This window comes from Canis aureus, chromosome 22 (genome assembly GCF_053574225.1).
Source record: "Canis aureus isolate CA01 chromosome 22, VMU_Caureus_v.1.0, whole genome shotgun sequence".
NCBI lineage: Eukaryota > Metazoa > Chordata > Mammalia > Carnivora > Canidae > Canis > Canis aureus.
Window position 1 is genome coordinate 26,158,174 of NC_135632.1, and position 22,670 is coordinate 26,180,843.

At 40.9% G+C, this 22,670-nt stretch overlaps 1 protein-coding gene across 6 annotated transcripts in view; it reads left to right on the plus strand.

Annotated features, from left to right (window-relative positions):
* OXNAD1 (oxidoreductase NAD binding domain containing 1) overlaps positions 1–22,670 on the plus strand; it is a 37,094-nt gene that overhangs the window by 8,776 nt on the left and 5,648 nt on the right. For all 6 annotated transcript variants that reach the window (XM_077865288.1, XM_077865291.1, XM_077865294.1 and 3 more), the window contains 2 exons: positions 12,519–12,625; positions 19,202–19,343. In XM_077865288.1, the coding sequence (XP_077721414.1) occupies positions 12,519–12,625; positions 19,202–19,343 (249 nt within the window). The remainder of the gene's footprint in view (positions 1–12,518; positions 12,626–19,201; positions 19,344–22,670) is intronic.

A 22,670-nucleotide genomic window follows, 5' to 3' on the forward strand; every position in this document is an offset into this window, starting at 1 on the left:
TTAGGGATAGAACTTTTATAGCCTATGTTTTATGAGTAGTTTACCCTTTGCTTTCTATTTTTTTGTTTGCTTGTTTCTTTTGGCATCATGTTTCAAAGTCCTTGTTCTTATCCCTACTTTAGAACAACTTCTTATTTAATCAAAGGAGAAAGCAATAACATCCGAGAGAGGAAGTTGGATGAGCTCTTGTTACCTTTCCTATGTGCAGATTTTTTCCCTACCATATTCAGATCTAGAAAGCTAATCTACCACCTGAAAGGGTGTCAAGGGCTGGGAAATAAAGGATCCTCACCCTTTACCTCACTGAGTAATCCCATTTTTTTAAAAAAGCATAAAATGGATATTGGATTTTACTTTTTGTGCTTTCTTCACATTTTTTGATATATTTAGCTTAGTGTTGTGCATTCAAACTAACAGTAAGAAAACTATTATACACTTCTATAACCATGGTCAGAAAGTGCATCATTGCAGGAATTTAATTTTTAGTATTAATAGTAAGGTAGACTTTAATGTAAAAGACTATTGTTTAGGCCCCACTTTCCAAACTTTTTTTTTTTTTTTTTTAAGATTTTTCTTTATTTATTTGAAAGAGAGAGTGTGTGCACAAGCAGTGGGGAGGGGCAGAGGGAGAGGGAGAAGCAGACTGAACAGCTGAACAGGGAGCCTGATGCGGGGCTTCATCCCAGCACCCTAAGCTGGAAGCAGACACTTAACCAACTGAGCCACCCAGGATCATAGCCCCTCAAGCTAATTCTAAAGAAAATTGCTTTGAGACCACGGGTAGTATGTTTGTGTATTCAGTTTTAGGCCAATTTTTTTTTGAGATGCCTGTGTAAAATTAGCATAGCAGATTTATGGATATTTGGGAAAATACACTTTTCCTACTGATAAATCTGAAAACCCTTTTTTTCTTCTTTTTGATTTGCTCAGCATACAAAAATAAAAGTGTTCATTCTATAAGTGTGTGATAGTATTTCTTTTTATTTTTTATTTTTATTTTTATTTTTTTTTTAAGATTTTATTTTATTTATTCATGAGAGACACAGGAGAGAGGCAGAGACTTAGGCAGAGGGAGAAGCAGGTTCCATACAAGGAGCCCGTTGTGGGACTCAATCCCAGGAACTCTAGGGTTATGCCCTGAGCCATCCAGGTATCCTGAGCCTCTGACTTTTTTTTTTTTTTTTTTTTTTTTTTAAGATTTTATTTATTCTTTAGAGACAGAGAGAGAGAGGCAGAGGGAGAAGCAGGCTCCATGCAGGGAGCCCGATGCGGGACTCGATCCCAGGTCCCCAGGACCACACCCCGGGCTGAAGGCAGGCTCTAAACCACTGAGCCACCTGGGCTGCCCTAGTATTTCTTTTTAAAAAGTGAAATCCTTCCAGTTTTGAAGCAAAAGCAGTTTATTTAACAAGCTTGGACTATACTCTTTCTGTTGTATTTTGAGGTAGGTAGAATTAGAACAGGGTTTGGTATACTTTCTGTAAAGGGCAAGATAGTAAGTATTTTAGGCTTCATGGGCCATGTTGTCTTGGTTAACAGCTACAAAACTCTGCCTTTGTAGTGTGAAATAGTCATACACAACTCGTAAACAAATCTGAGCCGCTATGTTCCAATAAAAAACATTATTTACCAAAATACCCACATTTGGCCTGTGGAACATAGGTTGCTGTCCCTGAATTAGGTTAGCATTTCAGAATTTTACAGGACAAAATTATTGAGATTGTTGGGGGTTATTTTGAGTGAAGTTTTGTTTTTTGTTTTTTTAAGATTTTATTTATTTGAGAAGGAGAGAGTACACATGGGGGAAGGGTCAGAGAGAGAAGTGGACCTCCTTCTTGATCAGGTAGCCGGATGCCAGGACCCTGGGATCATGACCTAAACTGAAGGCAGACGCTTAATCAGCTGAGCCACCCAGGCGCCCCTGAGTCAAGTTTTAAGAAAACTGCACAGGAAGTTAATGTAAGCTCTAATAGTGTGATTGCAAAGTTAAGAATTTTAATGCCCAGGGAGCCCGCGTGGCTCAGCGGTTTAGCGCCGCCTTCAGCCCAGGGCATGATCCTGGAGACCTGGGATCGAGTCCCATGTTGGGCTCCCTGCATGGAACCTGCTTCTCCCTCTGCCTGTGTCTCTGCCTCTCTCTCTCTCTCTCTCTCTCTCTCTCTCGTGAATAAATAAAATCTTAAAAAAAAAAAAAAAGGAATTTTAATGCCCAGAAGTCAGAAAATGCAACCATGGTATGACTTTGGTAGAAGAATTTTCCAATTGCAGTTCCTTTTTTCTCTGCTTCTGATTTCCTCTTCTCTCCCAAACAGAATGGGAGCTAGAAGCTGGGAGGAATTGGATAAAAAGCTAGATGGTATCTGGGCTATAGCTTCAGTGGATGTAAGGTCAGCAGGGTCTCACCCACCAATTCCTCCAGAGGATGGCTCCTAGCCATAGAGCAGGAGTCAGGCCTTGGACTTGCCAAAATGAACATCAGCTTAGCTTGGGCTGTAGTAGAACTGGATCACTGTCTCATGCCACTCTTGCCTTTTATTTGTTTTGCAAGTATACTTTACAGAAAGGACTCCTAGCATGTCACTTGCTCTTCAGTTCAAGTCTGTAAGATAGCTTTGGAACAGGATGGCATTTGTATTTTATGAAAGAGGAAGCAAAACTTAGGAGATAAGCTACTGGCTTCTCCCTGGACCAGAGGGAAGCTCCAGCCTAGTCTCTGACTCCTAGGCCAAAGGACCCCGCCGCCCCTCCTGGAGTGGGTAAAGAATAGAGCACTCACCCACCCAGAAATGTTTTTTCCTTGTTAGGTCTTCAGTTCTCGAAGAATTTATTGAATAACCACATTATGATGTTAATGCTCTTTCTTATCTAGAGCTGTAAATGTAACCAGCCTGAGGTCATGCTGATGCAGGAAGCTGAGGTCTGAATTGGATGACATTTGACTTCTTTGTTCAAATTCACATTTTTTTTCTTAAGGATCAAAGAATAAGCAGTTCGGGTAACCTTGGAAATGTCAAGGAGATAAATCAGATTATGTAATGCTGTAAAGGATTGTTGAAGTAAGACTTAAGATTTCACTGGGGGAGTCCATACATGCTTGGCCTCTAGAAGGCTGACCCATTGAGCAAGATGGACTCCCTCCTTCAATTCGATGGGAGAGTTTGGTAAGGAAAGAATTTTTAAAATAATTAATTCTTATGCATTTATTTGGAAATATGCCAGACACTAGGCTAGGTTTTAGGGTTGTAGCATTGAGCATGATATATGAAGTCCTTGACCTCAGATTCTGATCAGAAGAGACCGATTTGATGCACCTAATTCATTGTGGAAAAAAATCACTAAGTATTTTTCAGTTGTACTAGTTTGCTTCTTTTAGAAGCCTAAGCATTACCCAAAAATGCCTTATGTGTATCATTGCCTTTTTGTTGACAACGCACTCGATTATATCAAGTTGATTCTCACAACCACCCTCGGAGTAAGATAAAGGGATCCTCACCCCGTTTCACGGATGAGGAAATTGAGACTTCAGAAATTTAGATGTGGTGACCCTGCTTCCTGATTTTCCCAGGCTAGCATCCCGTTTCACTTTCACCAGTACCCTGTTTTGGATGAAAATTACAGTGTGGGCCTACATTAAAAAGATTTGGTTAGTAAGTGGGGGGGCCTTAGCCCTTGAACTCAGATCTTTGATATCAAACTGGTTTTTCTTTCTATACAACAGAACAATGTGACAGTTGATTTAGACCAAGTTTAATTGAGCAACACAATGGAAGATAAATTTCACAGATCCTCATCTCTGTTATAAATCAAAACTTGACTTAAGTGTTACTGAATATAAGGAAGGAGAGAGTTGTGGGTGGCACAGTAGTTAGTTAATAAAGTCAAATGGCGGGCAGCCCCGGTGGCCCAGCGGTTTAGTGCTGCCTTCGGCCCAGGGCGTGATCCTGGAGACCCAGAATCGAGTCCCACGTCAGGCTCCCTGCATGGAGCCTGCTTCTCCCTCTGCCTGTGTCTGCCTCCCTCTCTGTGTGTGTCTGTCATGAATAAATAAATAAAATCTTAAAAAAAAAAAAGTCATTTAAAAAAAATAATAAAGTCAAATGGCTGGGATGCTCCTGGGATAGAGACGTCTGGAGAGCCTATGGTTCTTGTGCTGACTATTGAATACTGATAGTGTGCTTGATTTGTGGTTTTGTGGAGGCTTGGGTTTGAGTGGGATGGGCTGCTTAGCTGGAGATCTGGACCATTTCCTGGGTTTAACCCTTAAAGTTCTCTGCTAGTCATCACCTACACATTCTTGGAAGATTGTATGCTGCAGTGGCCTTCTTCATCTCTGAGGGAAGAGGGGCAGGCATCTCTTTGATATGGATTGTTTCTAACAATTGGATGCCTAATTTGCTGTGCTTATCAGAATCTGATAGAGAGCCTTTTAGAGATTATCTAGCCTTGGATGTGCAGTAGTTGGCATTCCAGCCTCCGCACTGTCAGCTCTGACAGCAGAGCATGGTGGGGAAAACCTCAGGCATCCACTACTGGGAGCTGTGTGGCTTGTAGAGGGCCTGGGCCCAGTCTTCTGGTGAGACTCCCAGGGAGGTGTAGTCTGATGGCCCCAGCAACCAGCCCTTGGCTCCTCAGAATGCACAACTCACACTGCTGTGGATGGAAGCCCGCAAAGAACTAAGCTCCTTGGTGGAAGGCTCGGCTTGGTAGTGTTGTAGCCACAATATCCAGCAGTGCCGATGTCATGTGGGCAGTCAATACATGTGTACTGAGTAGAATAAGCAAATGTTAATCCCACCTCTGTGGCTGATTGAGTGTACTGCCTTAAATCCCACCTGTACTGCCTTGAATGAGTGTCTTTAAAGTAGGAATGGTGATGACATCCATCTCAAGAGATGAGGTGACAATGTGAGTGTACTAGATGGTTCTGTACAGGTAGGGGTTTGAAAAATGAGGACTTGCTTATACTACCTTCTAGCTATGCCCAGAACTTATTAATGTCTAAAATGTATAGTGTCTCTGCTTTTCACTGACACATTTTTGTTCAATAAATTAAGTCATCTTAAAGACAAGGAAGGCTCCTCTCTGTTTTTCCCCCAGGGGATCCAATCAGGTGAAATAGATTTTATTTTCGATCCAGCAGACCTGTTTTCGGAACCTACTGTGTATGCAGCCGTGTTCTAAGTGCGGGAAGGAGAACAGTGCACGAGGCAGGTAAGGCTCCCACTTATGTGGAGCTTCATTCTGGTGCAGATAAACCAGAGAGTGTCAGACGTGATATATCCTTGAAGACAGGGTAATGGTGTCTTTAGAGGCATGAATGGCTGGGAGTGGGGGTGCTGTTTTAAATTGGTGTGTAACGATTGGAGCTAAGACGAGGAAAAGAGTCAGCCATGTGCACAGCCTTTCTGGCAGAGGAACAGACAGGAGCCAAGACTTTGAGGCAGGAATGAGCTTGGTGTGTTCAGAGGAAGGTGGTAGGATGAGAGGTAGGCAGGGCCCAGGTTGTATAAGCTATTATGGGCTGTATAAGGATTTGTGATTTTATTCTAAGGGGGATGAAAGGTTTTAAGCAGGAAAATGACATATGATTTATGTTTTATTTTTTTTCTGATTTTTTTTTTTTTTTTGATTTATGTTTTAAATGGGTCATCTATCTGCTTGGTAGGACACCAGACTTTTGTTGTGCTTTGACACCAGCTAGAGGCTATGGACACAGTCCCAGGAGATGTGATGGTGGCTTAGAATAAGATGGTAGTGGTGGGGATGGGGGACAGTGGGTGGAACTAAGACACAGAAAGGGCTGATGGGATTCACGGATTTGTGGTGGAAGGGCTGTAGTGCATACAGTAAAGAGGAGAAGACACCAAGAGATTTGGGATTTGAATAATCTGACCAGATAATAACAGTGGCATATATTTGCTAAAATGGAGATGGACAAGATGGAAGAGAAGAAATAAAGTGCTTGATTTTGTAATCTAGGGTGGGAGGGCAGAATGTGGGGAGAGTGATAGATGAAACAAGATTAGCTATGAGTTTCATCAGCTCATATCAGCCTTTGAATCTGGGTTATGGATACAGTGGAGATTCATTATACTATTTCTCTTACTTTTGTATATGTTTAAATTTCCCGTAATAATAAAAAGGAAGAAACTTGGAGAGATAAAAGAGTTTTGGGTTGGATGTTTAGTTTGAAATGGAAATTCAGATCAGTAGTAGGATAGTTTGGAATTCACTGCTGGAAATAAAAGGTTTTAGCCATGTGGAGAGTAGGGGAAGAGGGCCGATGAATCAGCCCTTTGGTGTGTCAACATTTAGAGGTGAAGCAGAAGAGGAGGAACTAGCAAGGCCAGAGGGAAATCAACAGGGTGTTGGTGAAGCCAGGAGAAAGTGTTTCAAGGGAGGAGTGGCCAACTGTGTTGACCTCTGTGCGGAGAGACATCACTGGATGGAGCAAAATGGGTGGTGGGTGGCTCAATTGCTGAGAGTCAAAGCCTGACTAGACTGTGTTGGAGAGAAAATGGGAGATAAAGTGGAGCCAGGGCCATATAGAACTTTCGAGAATGTTTTATGTGAATGGGAGAGAGAAATGGCCAGATTAAGGGAGAGGCTTGTTTTGTTTGTCTTTTGAGAAGCAGCAAAGCACAGTGGCCAGGTGCCTGGATTCGAATCTCTTTCCACTTACTAGCCTCGGGGCCTTAGTTTTTTAATATATAAAATGGGAATGAGGGGCACCTGGGTGAAGCAGTTATTAAGCATCTAACTTTTGGTTTTGGCTTGAATCATGATCTTGGGGTCCTGAGATCAAGCCCTGCGTTGGGCTTCAATCTGAGCGAGGAGTCTGCTCGAGATTTCTCCCTGTCCCTCTGCCCCTCCTGCTTGTGTTCACTTTCTCTTGGAAATAAGTTTCCCAGAAAAGGCGGGGGGGGGGTGGGGGGTGGGCGGTGATAATGCCTGCTTTCCAGGGTTACTGCAAAGAATGAATGAATTAGTGTATGTGAAGTGCCTGGCACATGGGGAGTTATACATAGGTGTTTGCAGCTGGCATAATGTGGAGTTGGAAGATCAAGTGCAGGTGTCTCATGGAGAAGGGATTAAAGGGGCGGTGTGTGAGAGAGGGTCCTGCTGGAGAAAGCAGAGAGGAAACAGCCCAAGTGGACAGGTTAGCCTTCAGTAGGAGCAAGGAGAGTCCATTGGTCATGCCAGGACTTGGTGTTGACAGGCAGAAGCTACTTATGTAGTTTGTCCAGTTGACAAAATTTTGCGGTCTTGTTGGTAATTCAATAAAACCAGTTTCTTGTAGTCAGATTCCTACTCAGCAGATTGGTTTTCTGCCACAATTTAAATTAATGTCTCTGGGCTTTGATCTCCTTATGTGTAAAATGATGTACTATTTTGGATAATGACTGAATTTTCCTTTGACTCTGAAATTCTCTGTACCCTAAAGGTATTTTTGTTTAAGGTTATCTCTAATCCTGGCTTTGTTTAAATTTTTAAACAGCAAATGAATGAATGGGAGTGAACAGAGGAAGCCAACCAGGTTTCCCAAAGAAAGACCTATTTCCTGCACAGAGACTTTTGCAGCAACAGTAACAACAAAATATCCTACACAAAACCAGTTTTTAAAATCAGTATGATGGAATTTCCTTTTAGATGCTGACTCCGTCAAACCATTAAAAATGTGTGCTAGTAAAAGTTGGCAAATGTATTGTTATTTTATTGAACAGTAGAAGAGTCTAAATGTTATTTTATGGAAAACTTCATTTCCTGCCATGTGTTTTAACTTAGGACGTGGCTAGTTGAGGTTTCAGTTGTGAAATCTTTTGATCCATTAAACATGAGAACAAGTACAAATGTTAAAACATATAGTTTGTCCATCATGTTTTGCTTACTCATAAAAGATAGAATGGCATATAACAAGGGCCATGATTAAAGATCTTAATTATATGAAACTAGCTCCAGAACAAAATAAAGATATGGCCTTCAAAAAGATTTTGCTAATGTCTTTAATCCACATGACTAGAAATCTTTATTGTGTGGCTTGGCATTAATTGAATAAAATAAAGTGTTAATAGGAGGCATGTCTTTAAAAATCATGAGTCATGCAACATACTTTGTGTGACCAGTCATAGCGGTTTTGCCCAGATTATTAGGACTAATAGCAACAGGTATATTACTATTTGTATTAATAGCAATATGTGTAAAGCATCTGGGAACATTTTTGTTCATAGAGACTATCTAAATGAAATGACTTTTTAATAGAAAGTTTAACTTTATTGAATTTTATATTTGAACATTAGCAAGTGATTGCTGATTTCATTTTATATAGTGTAGCATTTGATTGTGAAGCATGCTCACCTTCCAGCTGAAATTCTGTGCCCGTCTCCCCAGGCTCCCCCTCAGTGATTATGAATGTTGGCTTCCCTGCCACCAGGTGACTCTTGAGGATGTTTTTAAAGCTTATACATATCTAGTTTTATCAATGAATATGACAAATGCCAGGTAAACCATTATAAATAAAATAGTCTAGCTTTTGGCTATGTTTTTACAGATTATTATGTTGAAAGAAAATAATGAGTGTTTATAAAATAAACTTTTCTTGGTAAATCTAAAATGAGAGTAATAATGTAACAGAGAGTCCTCTGATGAATCTTATTGTTTTTGTAATAAGATATTTAAAATAGAGTGTTCTACTGAAGAAATCCCTGCCTTCCCTTACCTCTCCCATGGTTTTAAACATGAATCTAGATTTTCTGTAGTGCTTCCCCCTAAGCCTCCTTTTCTTTTTAAACAACAAAAGGCTCCTGAACTTCTACTAATTTTTGTTCAGGAAACTAATTGTAAGTGACTTGAAGTTAGCGTTTTCATTCATTCTGCAGATATTTACTGAATCTTAAACTATGTGTTGAGCTCTGTACTTGATCTAGAGAGATGTAGATTCTATCTTTGACCTTAGGAGGTTTGTGATCTTGTGTGGTGGAAGGGAGACGTTCATGAATATTTATAGTTACATTCACATGCACTAAGTATGCTCAGAAGATGGGAACATTTTATTGGTAGAGTTGAGAGGATGGGGAGAAGCAGGAAAACCTCAGGCAGGATTCAGTCTTTGAGCAGGGCCTGGAAAGGTGGGCAGGAGGTCCACTGACAGGGCTGAGAGCACAGTGGAAGCTGAATGATCTAGGCAGTTTTGGGAGGCAGGTCAATGTCCGGTGCCTTTGAGAACCAGCAGATTGTCCAGTTTGGCTGGTAAACCACTAGCATAGTGATACAAGAGAGGTCAAGCTACAAAGGTCTTTTAGCTGTTTTTTTTTTTTTTTTTTTTTTTTTTAGCCCCTGGAGGTTTTTGAGCTGGAAAGTAAATCAGTGAGGTCAGAATACTAGCAGTATTTACCTGTTGGCTGCTTTGAGAGAGATAAGGAGGCTAAGGCAGTGTTCAAGTGAGAAGAAATTCTTGGCTCACGATGTTAATGGGTGAGCACAAGGAGGAAGAAACATAAGCTGAATTTGTGGAACTTGTTCGTATTAGGGACAGGATAGGATGCCTGGAAAAGAGGCAAAGTGTGTGTGTGTGTGTGTGTGTGTGTGTGTACACACGTGTACCAGTTGAAAATGGATTTGACTCTTGAGTCCAAGATGAGTTCTGAATTGAACTCCTGGTGATGTAAAGCTGCTGGTTCTGTGGGGCCCCCTGTGGGCAGGAGCAGCCTTCTCCATTTCTACGTCTCCAGTGCCAGGCAGCCCATGCTCAAGGAATGTTTGTGGAGGGGCTGAATATGGTAGATTTGGTTGGACACGTAAATGAGCTTACCATTGGGATGGGGCTATCCAGTGATTAAGGGCCAAGCACACTTAGATTTGAATTCTAACTCAGCCATTCCTGAGTGATCTTGAGTTACTAAACCTTTCAGTTTCCTCATGTGCAGAGTAGAGGATAATGCCACCATCTGTTGGGCTATAATGTGATTATTCATATTAACTGCATGAATTGGTGTACGCGAGACACTTAAGCCTTCACCTGGAATATATCTGTGATAAATGCTCCTCAGACATTGGCTGTTGTTACTCACAGGGGAGTGTAGATGTGAGCCTGATTGCCAAGAAAAGTAAGGAGGGTTTGGGCTGGGGCTTAGTCGCTTTGGGAATGCTTTTGGGAATGCTGGGGAGCCTTGACCTCTGGGGAGCCTTGGCCTAGAGTCGGAAGAGGGAGTGGGACGGAGGCAGTTTACAGAAAGTGCCCACTGAGGAAGTACGAGGAGAAAAGGTAAAGATGTGGGAACCAGGTTGGAGAGGCAGGAGGGGACCCCAAGAGTTCCGCGACATCAGTTATCCCAAGCAAGGAGAATGTTTCAAGATGGAAGGGAAGTAAAAAGTATCAAACTCAGAGAGCTCCGGGAGGGGAAGAACTGAGCCTGGACATTGGAGTTCAGTTGTTGCCTCCTCCAAGTTGTTGACAGAGAGCAGAAGCCAAGTCACCTGTGTTTACCGAGAGTGTCAAGGACAAAGAAGGTTCTGTCAGATAAGGAAGTTATCAGTGGAGGTGGAGATTAAAGGTAAGATAAGATTTCTGAAATAGCTTCAAGACAGTATGGCTTTTAAGTTTGTTCTAGCAAATAGGGTGTGGTGCGAAGACCACTGTACCTTATAGGTCCTTGTCGTCTGTGAGAATCGGCCCCCTGAGGGTGTGCAGTGCTCAGTCTGTGAGGGCCTTCATGGCAGCACTGCTGTGGTTCTGCATATGTAATGATATATGAATAAGGTATAATGTGTAATGTAATAAATATTAATAAGCTGTAATTAGAATGAATGCAGTTAAGATACATTATAACTGACACTTAATGAGTACTTACTATGAGCCAACAGCATTCTAAGTGCTTTGCACGTATATGTCCCCAGCAGCTCTGGGGTACAGGTGTTGTTGATCTTATTTTATAGCAGAGGGGGAACTAAGGTAATGTGCCCAGAGGCCCACAGCTGCTAAGTCAGTGCTGGGGCCAGAATTACATGCCAGGCATTGTGGTTACAGAGCCTGTGCTGTTGGCAGCCACACTGTGCTGCTGCTTTCTGTTTTGTTGCTCAATTGTTTAGGACCGGCACATGGCATTAGGTACCATGTCTGATAAGCAGGAGAACCCTGAAGGAGGAGTCCACTGGAGCTGGGTGAAGCACTGGTTCGGAGAGGGAGGGCAAGACTAGAATTAGAGGTGCAGGAAGAGGGTCAGTGCAGACCAGCCCACTGGCTCTTAGGGAGAGGAAAAAGAGGCCTGGTAAAAATCCAGAGGAAGAGAAGTAAGGGATTTTATGGGAGCAACAGAAAGGTAAGGCATTTTCAGAGATGTTTTGAAGTTGGTGAGGGAGACCACCATCCATCTGGAGAATTGTGCAGTGGGTTTTTAAGAATTGTCTCCCACTGATAGTTCGATTAGACCTAGTCCTGTTGGAGAAAGGGGCTGAAGGAGCCAGCTTTAGGGTGTGAGGTGCATTGATCTTGACAGCTTTCCAACACACTCTTCAGTGGAGCCGTGAACCTAACTAACACCATCCATGGAGAATGATTGTATTTTGGTCACCTGCTATTGCTTTGATTTGCTTCCAGAAGTGGAATTGAATGGCAATAGGAGGTTGAGGAAAGAGTCATACTGTCTTTTTTCCCCTGTTGTGAAAATATCCCAGATTTCAGGAGGAAGAAAAGCCCAAAAGTAGAAGAAACAAAAAATGAAGGAAGTAGAGGCATTTTGAATTTGAGGGATGCTGAGGGGTGAATGACACTGAGGAGTGCCTAGCTCACACCTTAGGATTTTCTAGAAACCAGATATGTTGTTTAGAGTAGTGCTTCTCAAGCTATCTGTAACGAAGAGCTGTTTTTGATACTGTTCAAAGGTTGTGGACTGTTTGTATTTTGTCAAATATAATCAGTGAATTAGAAATAATAAATTAAAAAAAAAACAACAAGGAATACAAACCCAGTTTATTGTCTATAATTAGATTCAACAGACTCTGAAATTGCTTAAAAAAAAAAAAAGTTTGTAAATGCTTACTTGTAATTTCTGAAATTAGCTAGTCTTGGACTTGTTGCCAGGCTCAGAACAAACAGAGGCTTGTACCTAACAGCGAGCTTTACTTTAAGTATGTCATACTGACCGAGAATTTAGATGGCAGGCAGGTGGTTCACAGGGCTCCTGTTTCCCCCAGGCTCTTTCCAGATTACCCAGCCTGGTGCATGGAGCATACCACGTGCTCACCAAATGAACACTTATTAAACAGCCTCTTTAAGAGATGATTTTTGTGTGCAGAATAAAATTCAATTAGTATGATAGCCAGTCTCTCAAAAATAAAAGAATTAAATTTGTTCACTTGGTGGTAGGCAGCATTTTAAAGCAGAGTGTACCTTGTTTTGCAGTTTTCAAAAAATCACATCTTTGTAGATTAAAAAAAAAAAAAAAGCCTTAGTTACCAGGAAACTAGTTTGTTTCTGATGTGTATACACACTAACCTCAGTCACAGTTCATCTTTTGCTCTAGGTCGTGTCGGCTGCTAAGGTGTGTGGGGCTGCTGATGAGTCACCATCAGTGAAGAGGCTGCACCTTCTTATTGCTGATAAAGACTTTTCTTTTAAAGCTGGCCAGTGGTAAGTGGCTTCTCTGTTTCCTTAGTGTTGTGTTCATGAAGGTGCCATCAAATAGAAGGGCTTATCATTGTTATTATTCTTTTTTATTTTTTTTTAAGATTTTACTTATTTATTCATGAGAGACACACAGAGAGAGAGAGACAGAGACACAGGCAGAGGGAGAAGCAGGCTCCATGCAGAGAGCCTGATGTGGGACTCGATCCCAGGTCTCCAGGATCACGCCCTGGCTGAAGGCAGCGCTAAACCTTAGCCACCTGGGCTGCCCTATCATTGTTATTATTATTTTAAATTTTAAGAGAACTTCAAGGAGACTGCGCAGAGCGTGGAGCCCGATAGAGGGCTCCATCCCATGACCCCGAGATCACGACCTGAGCCAAAACCAGGAGTTGGATGCCCAACCAACTGAACCACCCAGGTGCCCGTAGAAGGGCTTATTTTTTCTTCTGGAAGGGATTACGTGTCTAGCTGTTTTTCCTGAGGAATAGGAATTCTAGCCCATCCCCATTCAGGGGGAGCCTTCCTTAGGCATAGGGAATCTGATTCTTTTCCTCACCTCAGAGCTCACCTTGGTTTTGAGCCCTTGACCTTCTCAGTCATATATGAAAATTGCTGCCTTGAGTTTTGTAGATTGAAACAAAGCTTAGTTCTGAGCCACGGACCTGATAACTGATAATTATGCTCTTCAGAAATGGTTGCTATAATAGAATGCTCTGGAATAATCTAATCGGCTTGATTATTTGTGCTGGGGATTGATACATTGTAAAAAATTAGTCTTTATGTCAAATACAGAGTAAACACAGCAGTCTGGAAAGAAGAATACCCAGTTATGTCACAGAACTGACCACCCTCTCAACTGAATTACTGCATCACTTGTCTGAGTTGAGTTTAAATATTTTCCTGAATTTATTATCAGGACCCCCCCGCCGATCAGGCCCAGCTTGCACCACACTGATTGTGCCTATTTGACACCGAAGACTAGTCAGCATACGGACAGGCTAACAGCCCAGCTGTCCCACTATTCCTGCGAGTGGCTTCACTGAGTTGCAATTCAAGTTGCATTGTAAATAAAACAGCTTGTATTTCCTTAGGAAAGGTGTGTTTGGGTGTATGTTTCCTTTATTTAAATAAAGCATTCATTTCTAAGTGAATTTCTGGCATGTCAATCTTGGTAGTATTTCTTAGGAGTCACTTGACTAATTTTGGCAGTCCATCTGGAAATGTGGTTTTGTTAGAAGGAGGATGTGTGATAATAGCAAGAGTTAGCAGTCTTGTGTTAATAGTTTGCCTTTGAATTTAGAACTAGAAAACAAGATGCTGATTGCAATAATTTGCGTTTGTGAAGCAATTTACTGCAATCTTTGCACATGTTCAGTGATACATATTAAATGCATTTGGGCTGTTTTAGGGGGGCGGGCAACATTTTTACCCTTCAAAAATAGTTTAGCAGTTATTACATTGAAAAGTGGAAACTTTAATTGTAATGATCTGTCTTTCCGTATTTCCCTTCTGTGGAAGTGTTTGGGTCCTGTGCACAGCATTGTCCCTGTGTCTTCAGCTCTGAATTGCGCCAAGACTCCTGATTAGAGAAAGACCGTGCACTGGTTTATAATGCTGCTACCTTGGTGTGCCTGCAAGTGTATTAGCACTTGCAAACTGTAGTTACCAGATAAAAATACCATCATTCCCTAGTGATATATATAGAAATAGGGTTCCCCTGTGATCCTCAAGATTAGATTTTCAGGGTTGGTATTATATATCCCATTTCGATGAATGGATTTGGTAATCTCACTGATGTCAGGACTGGTTTTACAATGCACCTGACAGACTCCTGCTGCAGAGGGCAGACATCAGGGTGGTCATCTCTGGCTATTTAGTATTGACCTTTCCCTGCCAGGTGTCCATCAGCATTCATTCCTGGCATTTGAACCTCCCCTTTTAAAAGATTGCTCCCTTGCCACTGACTTATTGTGTGGCTGTAAGTTCTTTTGGAAATTTGACTTCTTGCTTACCGAATGGCTATTTGCTTAGATTAGTGATGTCTGCATCTTCGGTTCCATTGCTAGGATGGCTTTTGCTCTGCATTCTGTTAGGTTATCAGCTTGATGGTAAGCTCCATTAGTAGCATTTTGGGGAAGAGGACAAAGATCAGGGAGAGAGAGTATGGATGCAGCTGCCATGCAATTTGTATAGTTAGGATTATTAGAGTGGAGTGCTGCTAGAGGTAAAGGAGAAGATTGCTCTTGGGCTTATCTCTAGGGTCAGAGATTGGGCCATGATCCCACATCTCTGAATTCCTGACCACTGCCCTCATCTGACACCTGCCAAACTAAGAGGGAGGCTCTAGACCTGCACAGGACCAAGGGGAAGCAAGGCCAAAGCATTTTTGTAGAGAGCAAGGTGTGTCTCTGACTTCATGTAAGATGACATAAATTTTCATGTTTGAAAGTGACTGGGCTCTACTAAGAGAAAGGGCTCCAAGAAGAAACAGATGAGAGGAGTAAGATCAATGAAATAAGATTCTACTCCTACCCTCTAGCAGGGCCGCTGCATTGTGGGCAGTATATACCCTCTGTGGCCGTGTTCGGCAGCCTCGACTCTTACATGACCACACATAAAAAGCGCCACGTTCCTTGGTGTCATCATTGTTCAGTTCAGACTGTGTCCTCCTCCATGCTTGTTTGGTGACTGCTGTGTGTTTTTAAGACTCCGCTGTGAAGTCTTCGTTAATTCCTCCATACCTGGTATAATTGACTGCTGCATCCTCTGCTTTCTCCCCCCTTCACCCCCAGGAAGATTTTTTTTAAAATAGTGGTTTTATTAGTTTTTTCCCGATGAAATCACATATGTTGGACGTAAGAAGAAATCTACACTAAGTTCCAGTTCTTCCAGACAGGTCTCAAATGATGAACATTTTCTCTCCTCCAAGCAGATTTTGTCATAGCCCCTGTAATTATATTTATTTGTTCATTTTCTTCCCATTTGAGTGAGTTTATTGAGGGCAGGAATCACAACATTCTTTTTTTTTTTTTTTCCTTTTTTTTTTTTTAAGATATTTATTTATTCATGAGAGACACACAGAGAGAGAGGCAGAGACATAGGTAGAGGGAGAAGCAGGCTCCCCAAGGGGAGCCTGATGTGGGACTCGATCCCCAGACCTGGGATCATGCCCTGAGCTGAAGGCAGACACTCAACCCCTGAGCCACCCAGGCGTCCCAGGAATCACGACATTCTTGATCTTTAGCTCCAGCACTAACCATGGTGCCTGTACTAGGTAAGCAGGTGCTATCTGTAGTATTTGCACAGGGGATGAGGGAGGGGCTCCACATGCTCAAGCTGAAGACTAAAGGGTTTTAGGATCTCATGGTGAAGCATCAACTTTTGGCCACAGTTTGTGTACCTGGTCTCTGCTGGGCCCTGGGGCTGGACGGGGCTGCCTACTGTGTCACAATTAGATAAGGATATGTGGCTTCACTACACAGTTAGGCTCTTTCTCCCAGTTTTTCCTATATTCACTTTTATGAGAGTGCAGTTAGTACCTCAGCTCTTGGCTTCAAGAATGCTAGTCTTGGAAAGGGCATTTTTTAAGTGTGTGTGTGTGTGTGTGTGTGTATGTGTGTGTGTTTAAAATTTTTTTTCTTGGGATCCCTGGGTGGCTCAGCGGTTTAGCACCTGCCTTCAGCCCAGGGCGTGATCCTGGAGTCCCAGGATCGAGTCCCACATCGGGCTCCCTGCCATGGAGCCTGCTTTTCCCTCTGCCTGTGTCTTTGCCTCTCTCTCTGTCTGTCTCTCATGAATAAATAAATAAAATCTTTTTTTTTTAACAAAATCTTTTTTAAAAAAATAAAATAAAATAAAAAATAAAAACTTTTACTTGGACAGATGTTTTATTAAATGTGTATTGTGCATATTTTCTTAAATCCATTCAGATGAAGTTTTGATGTCATTTGAATTCTGTAGCATTTAATGAAGGAGTCTTTTTTTTTTTTTTTTAAGGTTGCTTTCCAAAGTTACTGGAGAAGGAAAGATCCCTTCACTTATCTGAGAGAATGGCCTTTATCAACATCAAGCAGCAGAGGGCGCTATGGTTTAGGATATGAAGCTGCAAAAAGTAGCTCATTGATTAACTTATTTTTTAAAACATAGCTGTAGAGATACTCTTGTAGTTCTTCTCTGATAGCATACAGAAACTGTATTAATAAATATTAGCTATAGGCACAACAAGAGAGGCAGAGACACAGGCAGAGAGAGAAGCAGGCTCCCTACAGAGAGCCCGATGTAGGACTCAACCCCAGGACCCTGGGATCACACTCTGAGCCAAAGGCAGATGCTCAACTGCTGAGCCACCCAGGTGTCCCTATTTTAGCTCTTTTATGGATCATTTGTAGCATAAAGTAATTTTTTCTAGGCTAGTTTCTCCATTTTTTTTTTAACCTTGGTGTTTGGTGTCATATCTAAGTAACTGTTACCATGAAGTTACTCCTCTGTAAGTCTTCCAAAAGTTTATAATTTTTCTTACCTTTAAGTCTGTGACCCATTTTGAGTTAATTTATGTATATGGTGTGAGGTAGGGGTCCGACTTCATTCTTTTAATGTGTGGATATCCAGTTGTTCGTTGAAAAGACTGTTCGTTGAAAAGACTGTTCTTTTGTCATTGAATTATGTTGATACCCTTGTCAAAAATCAATTGACCACATGTTTAAGAGTTTACTTTTGGACTTGGAATTCTTCTTCTTTTTTTTTTTAAGATTTTATTTATTTATTTATTTATGTGAGACAGAGAGAGACAGAGACATAGGCACAGGGAGCCTGATGCAGGGCTTGATCCCAGGCCCTAGAATCATAACCTGAGCCAAACAAAGGCAGATGCTCAACCACTGAGCCCCTCAGGTGCCCCTGGACTTGTAATGGTTTATCATTGGTCTATGTGCCTGTCCTTATGCTAGTACTACAGTGTCTTCATTAACTGTAGCTTTATAGTAAGTTTTGAAATCAAAAGGTGTGAGTCCTCCAAATTTGTTCTTTTTCCAGATTGTTTTGATGATTCTAGGTTCCTTTTATTTCCATATTAATTTTATGATCATTTTGCCAGTTTCTGCAAAGAAACCATCTGGAAGTTTAGATAGGTATTGCATTGAATCTGTAGATCTATGTGGAGAGTATTGCCCTTTTTTTTTTCTTTTTAAGATTTTATTTATTCATAGAGACACACAGAGAGAGAGGGGCAGAGACACAAGCAGAGGGAGAAGCAGGCTCCATGCAGGGAGCCTGACGTGGGACTCAGTCCCGGGACTCCAGGATCATGCCCTGGGCTGAAGGCGGCGCTAAACCGCTGAGCCACCCGGGCTGCCAAGTATTGCCATCTTAACACTATTAAGTCTTTCGGTCTATGAACATAAGATGTCTTTTTATTTATTTAGATCTTTTTTAATGTTTCTCCATAATGTTTTGTGGTTTTCAGTGTGCAAGTCTTATACTTTTGTTAATTTATTCCCAATTCTTTTTTATGCTATTATAAATTTTATTTTTCTTAATTTCACATTTAAATTGTTAACTGCTAGTGTATACAAATACAATTGATTTTTATTAATCTTGTATTCTGTAATATTATTTGAACTTGCTTATTGGTTCTCCTATCTTCATAGCAGATTCCTTAGGATTTTCTATATACATCATGTCATCTGCAATTTCTTCCTCAAATCTTCGTACCTTTTATTTCATTTTCTTCCTTAATTGCCTTGGCTAGAACCTCTAGTACAATGTTGAAAAGAAGTGTTAGGAGCAAACATCCTTGTCTTATTTCTGTGTTTAGGGGAAAAACTTGTAGCTTTTTACCATTAAACATTTGTTGAAAGCCTTTGTTAGATTGAGGAGGCTCCCAGTTTCATAGTTTGCTGACTATTTTTATTATGTAAGGGTCTTAAATATTGCCAACTGCCTTTTCTGCACGTATTGAGATGATACTTGGGTTTTGTCCATTGTTCTAAGTGGTGTATTTCACTGATTGATTTTCAGGTGTTAAACCAACCTAGAATTTCTGGGATTTTTAAATCTGTATTCACAAGGGATACTGAACTGTAGTCTTTTCTTGTTATATCTTTGTCTGGTTTTGGTAGGGTAATACTGACCTCATAGAATGAGTTGGTAAATGTTCTTTCTGTTTTGGGGGAAGAGTTTATAAAAGTTTAGTGTTCTTTAAAAATGTTTGGTAGAATTTCACCAGTGATGCCATCTGGACCTATCCTTTTCTTTCTAGGAATTTTTGAAATTACTAAAACTATTTACTTGTTACAGGTCTGTTCAGATTTTCTGTTTCTTCTTGAGTTCAATTTGGTAATTTCTGTCTTTCTAGGAATGTATCCTTTTCATCTAAGTTATCTAAGTTTTTGTCATATAGTTGTTCATGGAATTCCTATAATAATCTTTTATTTTTGTAAGGTAGGTGATGATGTCCTCCTTCCATTCTTGATTTTACTCATTTTATCTTTTATTTTTTTTTAAGTTTGTCAGTTTTACTTATTTCATTGCCCACTTTTAAAATCGCTTCAACAAAAAGCGCTTATTTGCCTTTCTTTTTAGGATTGATTTCTTTATCCCAGGAGTGTCTGTGGTTGGTGGGTTCTCAATATGCTCCAGCCCCAGACTGCTAGAACAAGAGAGAATGATAGAATTGGCAGTGAAATATACAAACCACCCTCCTGCTCTCTGGATTCACAATCAGGTGAGCAAACCTGTTTAAACTTGGAGATCTGGCCATTGCTTCCTCCCACAAAATTTGTGTTCAGCTCAATTCATGCACCTAAGAAACCTAGCTAGGCTTGAGTGAAAAGGGTACATGCTCACAAAGAGCTCCCCTACATCCAGAATTCCGACTCTATAATGCTCGAAGAAGCAGAATCCTTTTGATGCATTAAGGAAGACTCACAGATACTTTGAGATCTGAAAATATCTTCTGGGTTGCCAGTGTTCAGTTGAATACTGCTTTAGTATTTGAGCATTTTACTTTATATGTAAGGCTTTTTTAAATTGGCTCTCTGTATGTATGTCTTGTAAATGGTAAATCTATAAATCAGATTATTTTGTCCTAACTATCCTAAATAAAAGGAATTAAACTATTATTCTGTCACTTGGAAAGGAAGTGATTTCTTTTTTTTTTTTTTTTTTTTTTTTTTTTTTTTAAGTTTATTTATGATAGTCACACAGAGAGAGAGAGAGAGAGGCGGAGACATAGGCAGAGGGAGAAGCAGGCTCCATGCACCAGGAGCCCGATGTGGGATTCGATCCCGGGTCTCCAGGATCGTGCCCTGAGCCAAAGGCAGGCGCTAAACCTCTGCGCCACCCAGGGATCCCAGGAAGTGATTTCTGATCACATCCCACTTGTGCCCACAGCTGAGCGCTGCTAAGTCCATGGTGCCATTGCCTCTCTGGAGAGTTCTTAACACGGTATCCTGAGAGGGAATCCACCTTTGCTGCTAATAACTCATGTTTCACCATGAGACTCAACACAGTCCTACATAAGCTGACTATTCATCACCTCTGAGAACTCTGATAACAAAGAATGAGCTCAGCACAAGTCACTTGTTTGCCTTCTTAGTTTTTGACCCTTGTCTCCTTTTGCCATCCCTTTTCTTTCTAGAGTGTGCCTTCTATATTTACCAACAACCTCCATCCCGACCCAGGCATTTTCTTATCTCCAGAAAGGAGTTACTAGTACGATATTGTAGCTATAGACAAACTGATTTTAAAATCAAAGGGACTAGAGTTTTTGAAACAGAATAAAGTAGAAAGAATCACATTACTCAAATGTCAGAATAAAATAAAGCTATAATAATCAAAACAGTGTGGTATTGGTGAAGGGATGGACACACAAATTGATGGAAGAGAATAGAGAGTTTAGGAGTATCCAACACACATACGGTAATTTGATTTTTGACAACTGTGCTAAAGAAATTCAGTGGCGAAAGGATAGCCCTTTCATTTTTTTTTAAAATTTTTATTTATTTATGATAGTCACAGAGAGAGAGAGAGAGAGAGAGAGAGAGGCAGAGACACAGGCAGAGGGAGAAGCAGGCTCCATGCACCGGGAGCCCGACATGGGATTCGATCCCGGGTCTCCAGGATCGTGCCCTGGGCCAAAGGCAGGCGCCAAACCGCTGCGCCACCCAGGGATCCCTGGATAGCCCTTTCAACATGTAGTGCTGGAACAATTATTTATCCGTATGTCAAAAAAAAGAATTTTGTCCTAAGTGTCATACTTTTTGATGAAAAATTCCCGCAAAATAAATTGTAGATATCATTGGAAAACACAAAATTATAACAGTTTTAGAAGAAAACATAGGAAACATTCTAGACTTGAGGGTAGGTGCATTAGGACATGACACCAAAAGTCAAATCTGTAAAAAGAAGAGATTGATAATAGGACTTAATCAAAATTCAAAATATTTTTTTACAAAAGATACTATTAACAGAATTTTTAAAAAACAAGCTACAGACTCAGAAAGTTGTTTGCACTTAGTTATCCAACAAAGGTTACTTAATATCCAAAATACTTAAAGAACTCTCAAAAATCAGCAAAAAGAAAACAAGTGTAATTTAAAAATGGACAAAAGACTGCTCCTGGCATGGAGCCTGCTTCTCCCTCTGCCTGTGTCTCTGCCTCTCTCTCTCTCTATGTCTATCATGAATAAATAAATAAATAAATCTTTAAAAAAATGGACAAAAGACTGAATAGATACTTTGCTACTAAGGATATAAGAACAGCTAATAATCAATGACAGGATATTGAACATCATTCGGGAAGTGCAGATTAAAACCAGATACAGGGATCCCTGGGTGGCTCAGCGGTTTAGCGCCTGCCTTGGGCCCAGGGTGCGATCCTGGAGACCCGGGATCGAATCCCACGTCGGGCTCCCGGTGCATGGAGCCTGCTTCTCCCTCTGCCTGTGTCTCTGCCTCTCTCTCTCTCTCTCTGTGACTATCATAAATAAATAAAAATTTTTTTAAATAATAATAAAAAAAACCAGATACAGTGGGATATCTCTACCCCACCTATTAGAATGATTAAAGTTAAAAATTCTGACAGTACCAAATGCTGGTAAGGATGTGGAGTGACTGGAACTCTTTTATAGCTTATATTGCTAGCAGAAATGCAAGATACAGCAGCCAGTCTGGAAAACATTTTGGTAGTTTTATATGAAATTAAATATACATTCTTTTTTGAAATTAAATATACATTTATCATAAGTCATAGTAATAGTGCTCCTGAGTCTTTATTCTAGAGAAACAAAAGCTCTGTTCATATAAAAACCTGTACATGAACATTTATAGTGGTTCTATTCATAATTAACAAAAACTAGAAACAACCCAAATGTCCCTCAAAAGGTGAATGGGTAAACAAATTGTAATGTTATTCAGCAGTAAAAATGGGTGAACCATTGATGGACTCCACTTGGGTGAGTCTCAGAGGCCACATATTGAGTAAAAGAAGCCAATCTCAAAGGTTACATACTCTATAATCCCATTTCTGTCACACTCTGGAGGACAGAAATACAATGAGTGGTTAACAGGGGTTAGGGTAGGGAAAGATGTGATCATAGAGGGGAAAGCACAGGGAGGTTTTGAGGATGATGAGACTGTTCTGTATCTTGGTTTTGATGGTAGTTAGATCTGTGTATGTGTTAAAATCCACAGAATTGTACTCCCCTCTACCCCCCAAAAAAGTTTTTAAATCTACAGCGGCATACAAAAATATCCATTCTAATTGTGATTTACATGCCGAGTTGTTTCTGTTCAGAGTAAGGCAGCCACTTGCCCTAGCATTTCCATTCTAAGTATCCTGTCACATTTTTTTACCCTCTGACCTTCAGAGTCCTTCCTTCCACATGTCCTCAGCTGCCTCATTCCTTTTTAGATTATTTCTGGATTTCCCACCCATTGCTGTCTCTCAAAAAATGCTGTAGGGGTGGGACCAGCAAGGTTGCCATGTGCCCCTTGCTTGGTGTTAAAATGAGCTTAGTGCCACGAGCCCCCTCCAGTTATCTGCCTCCCA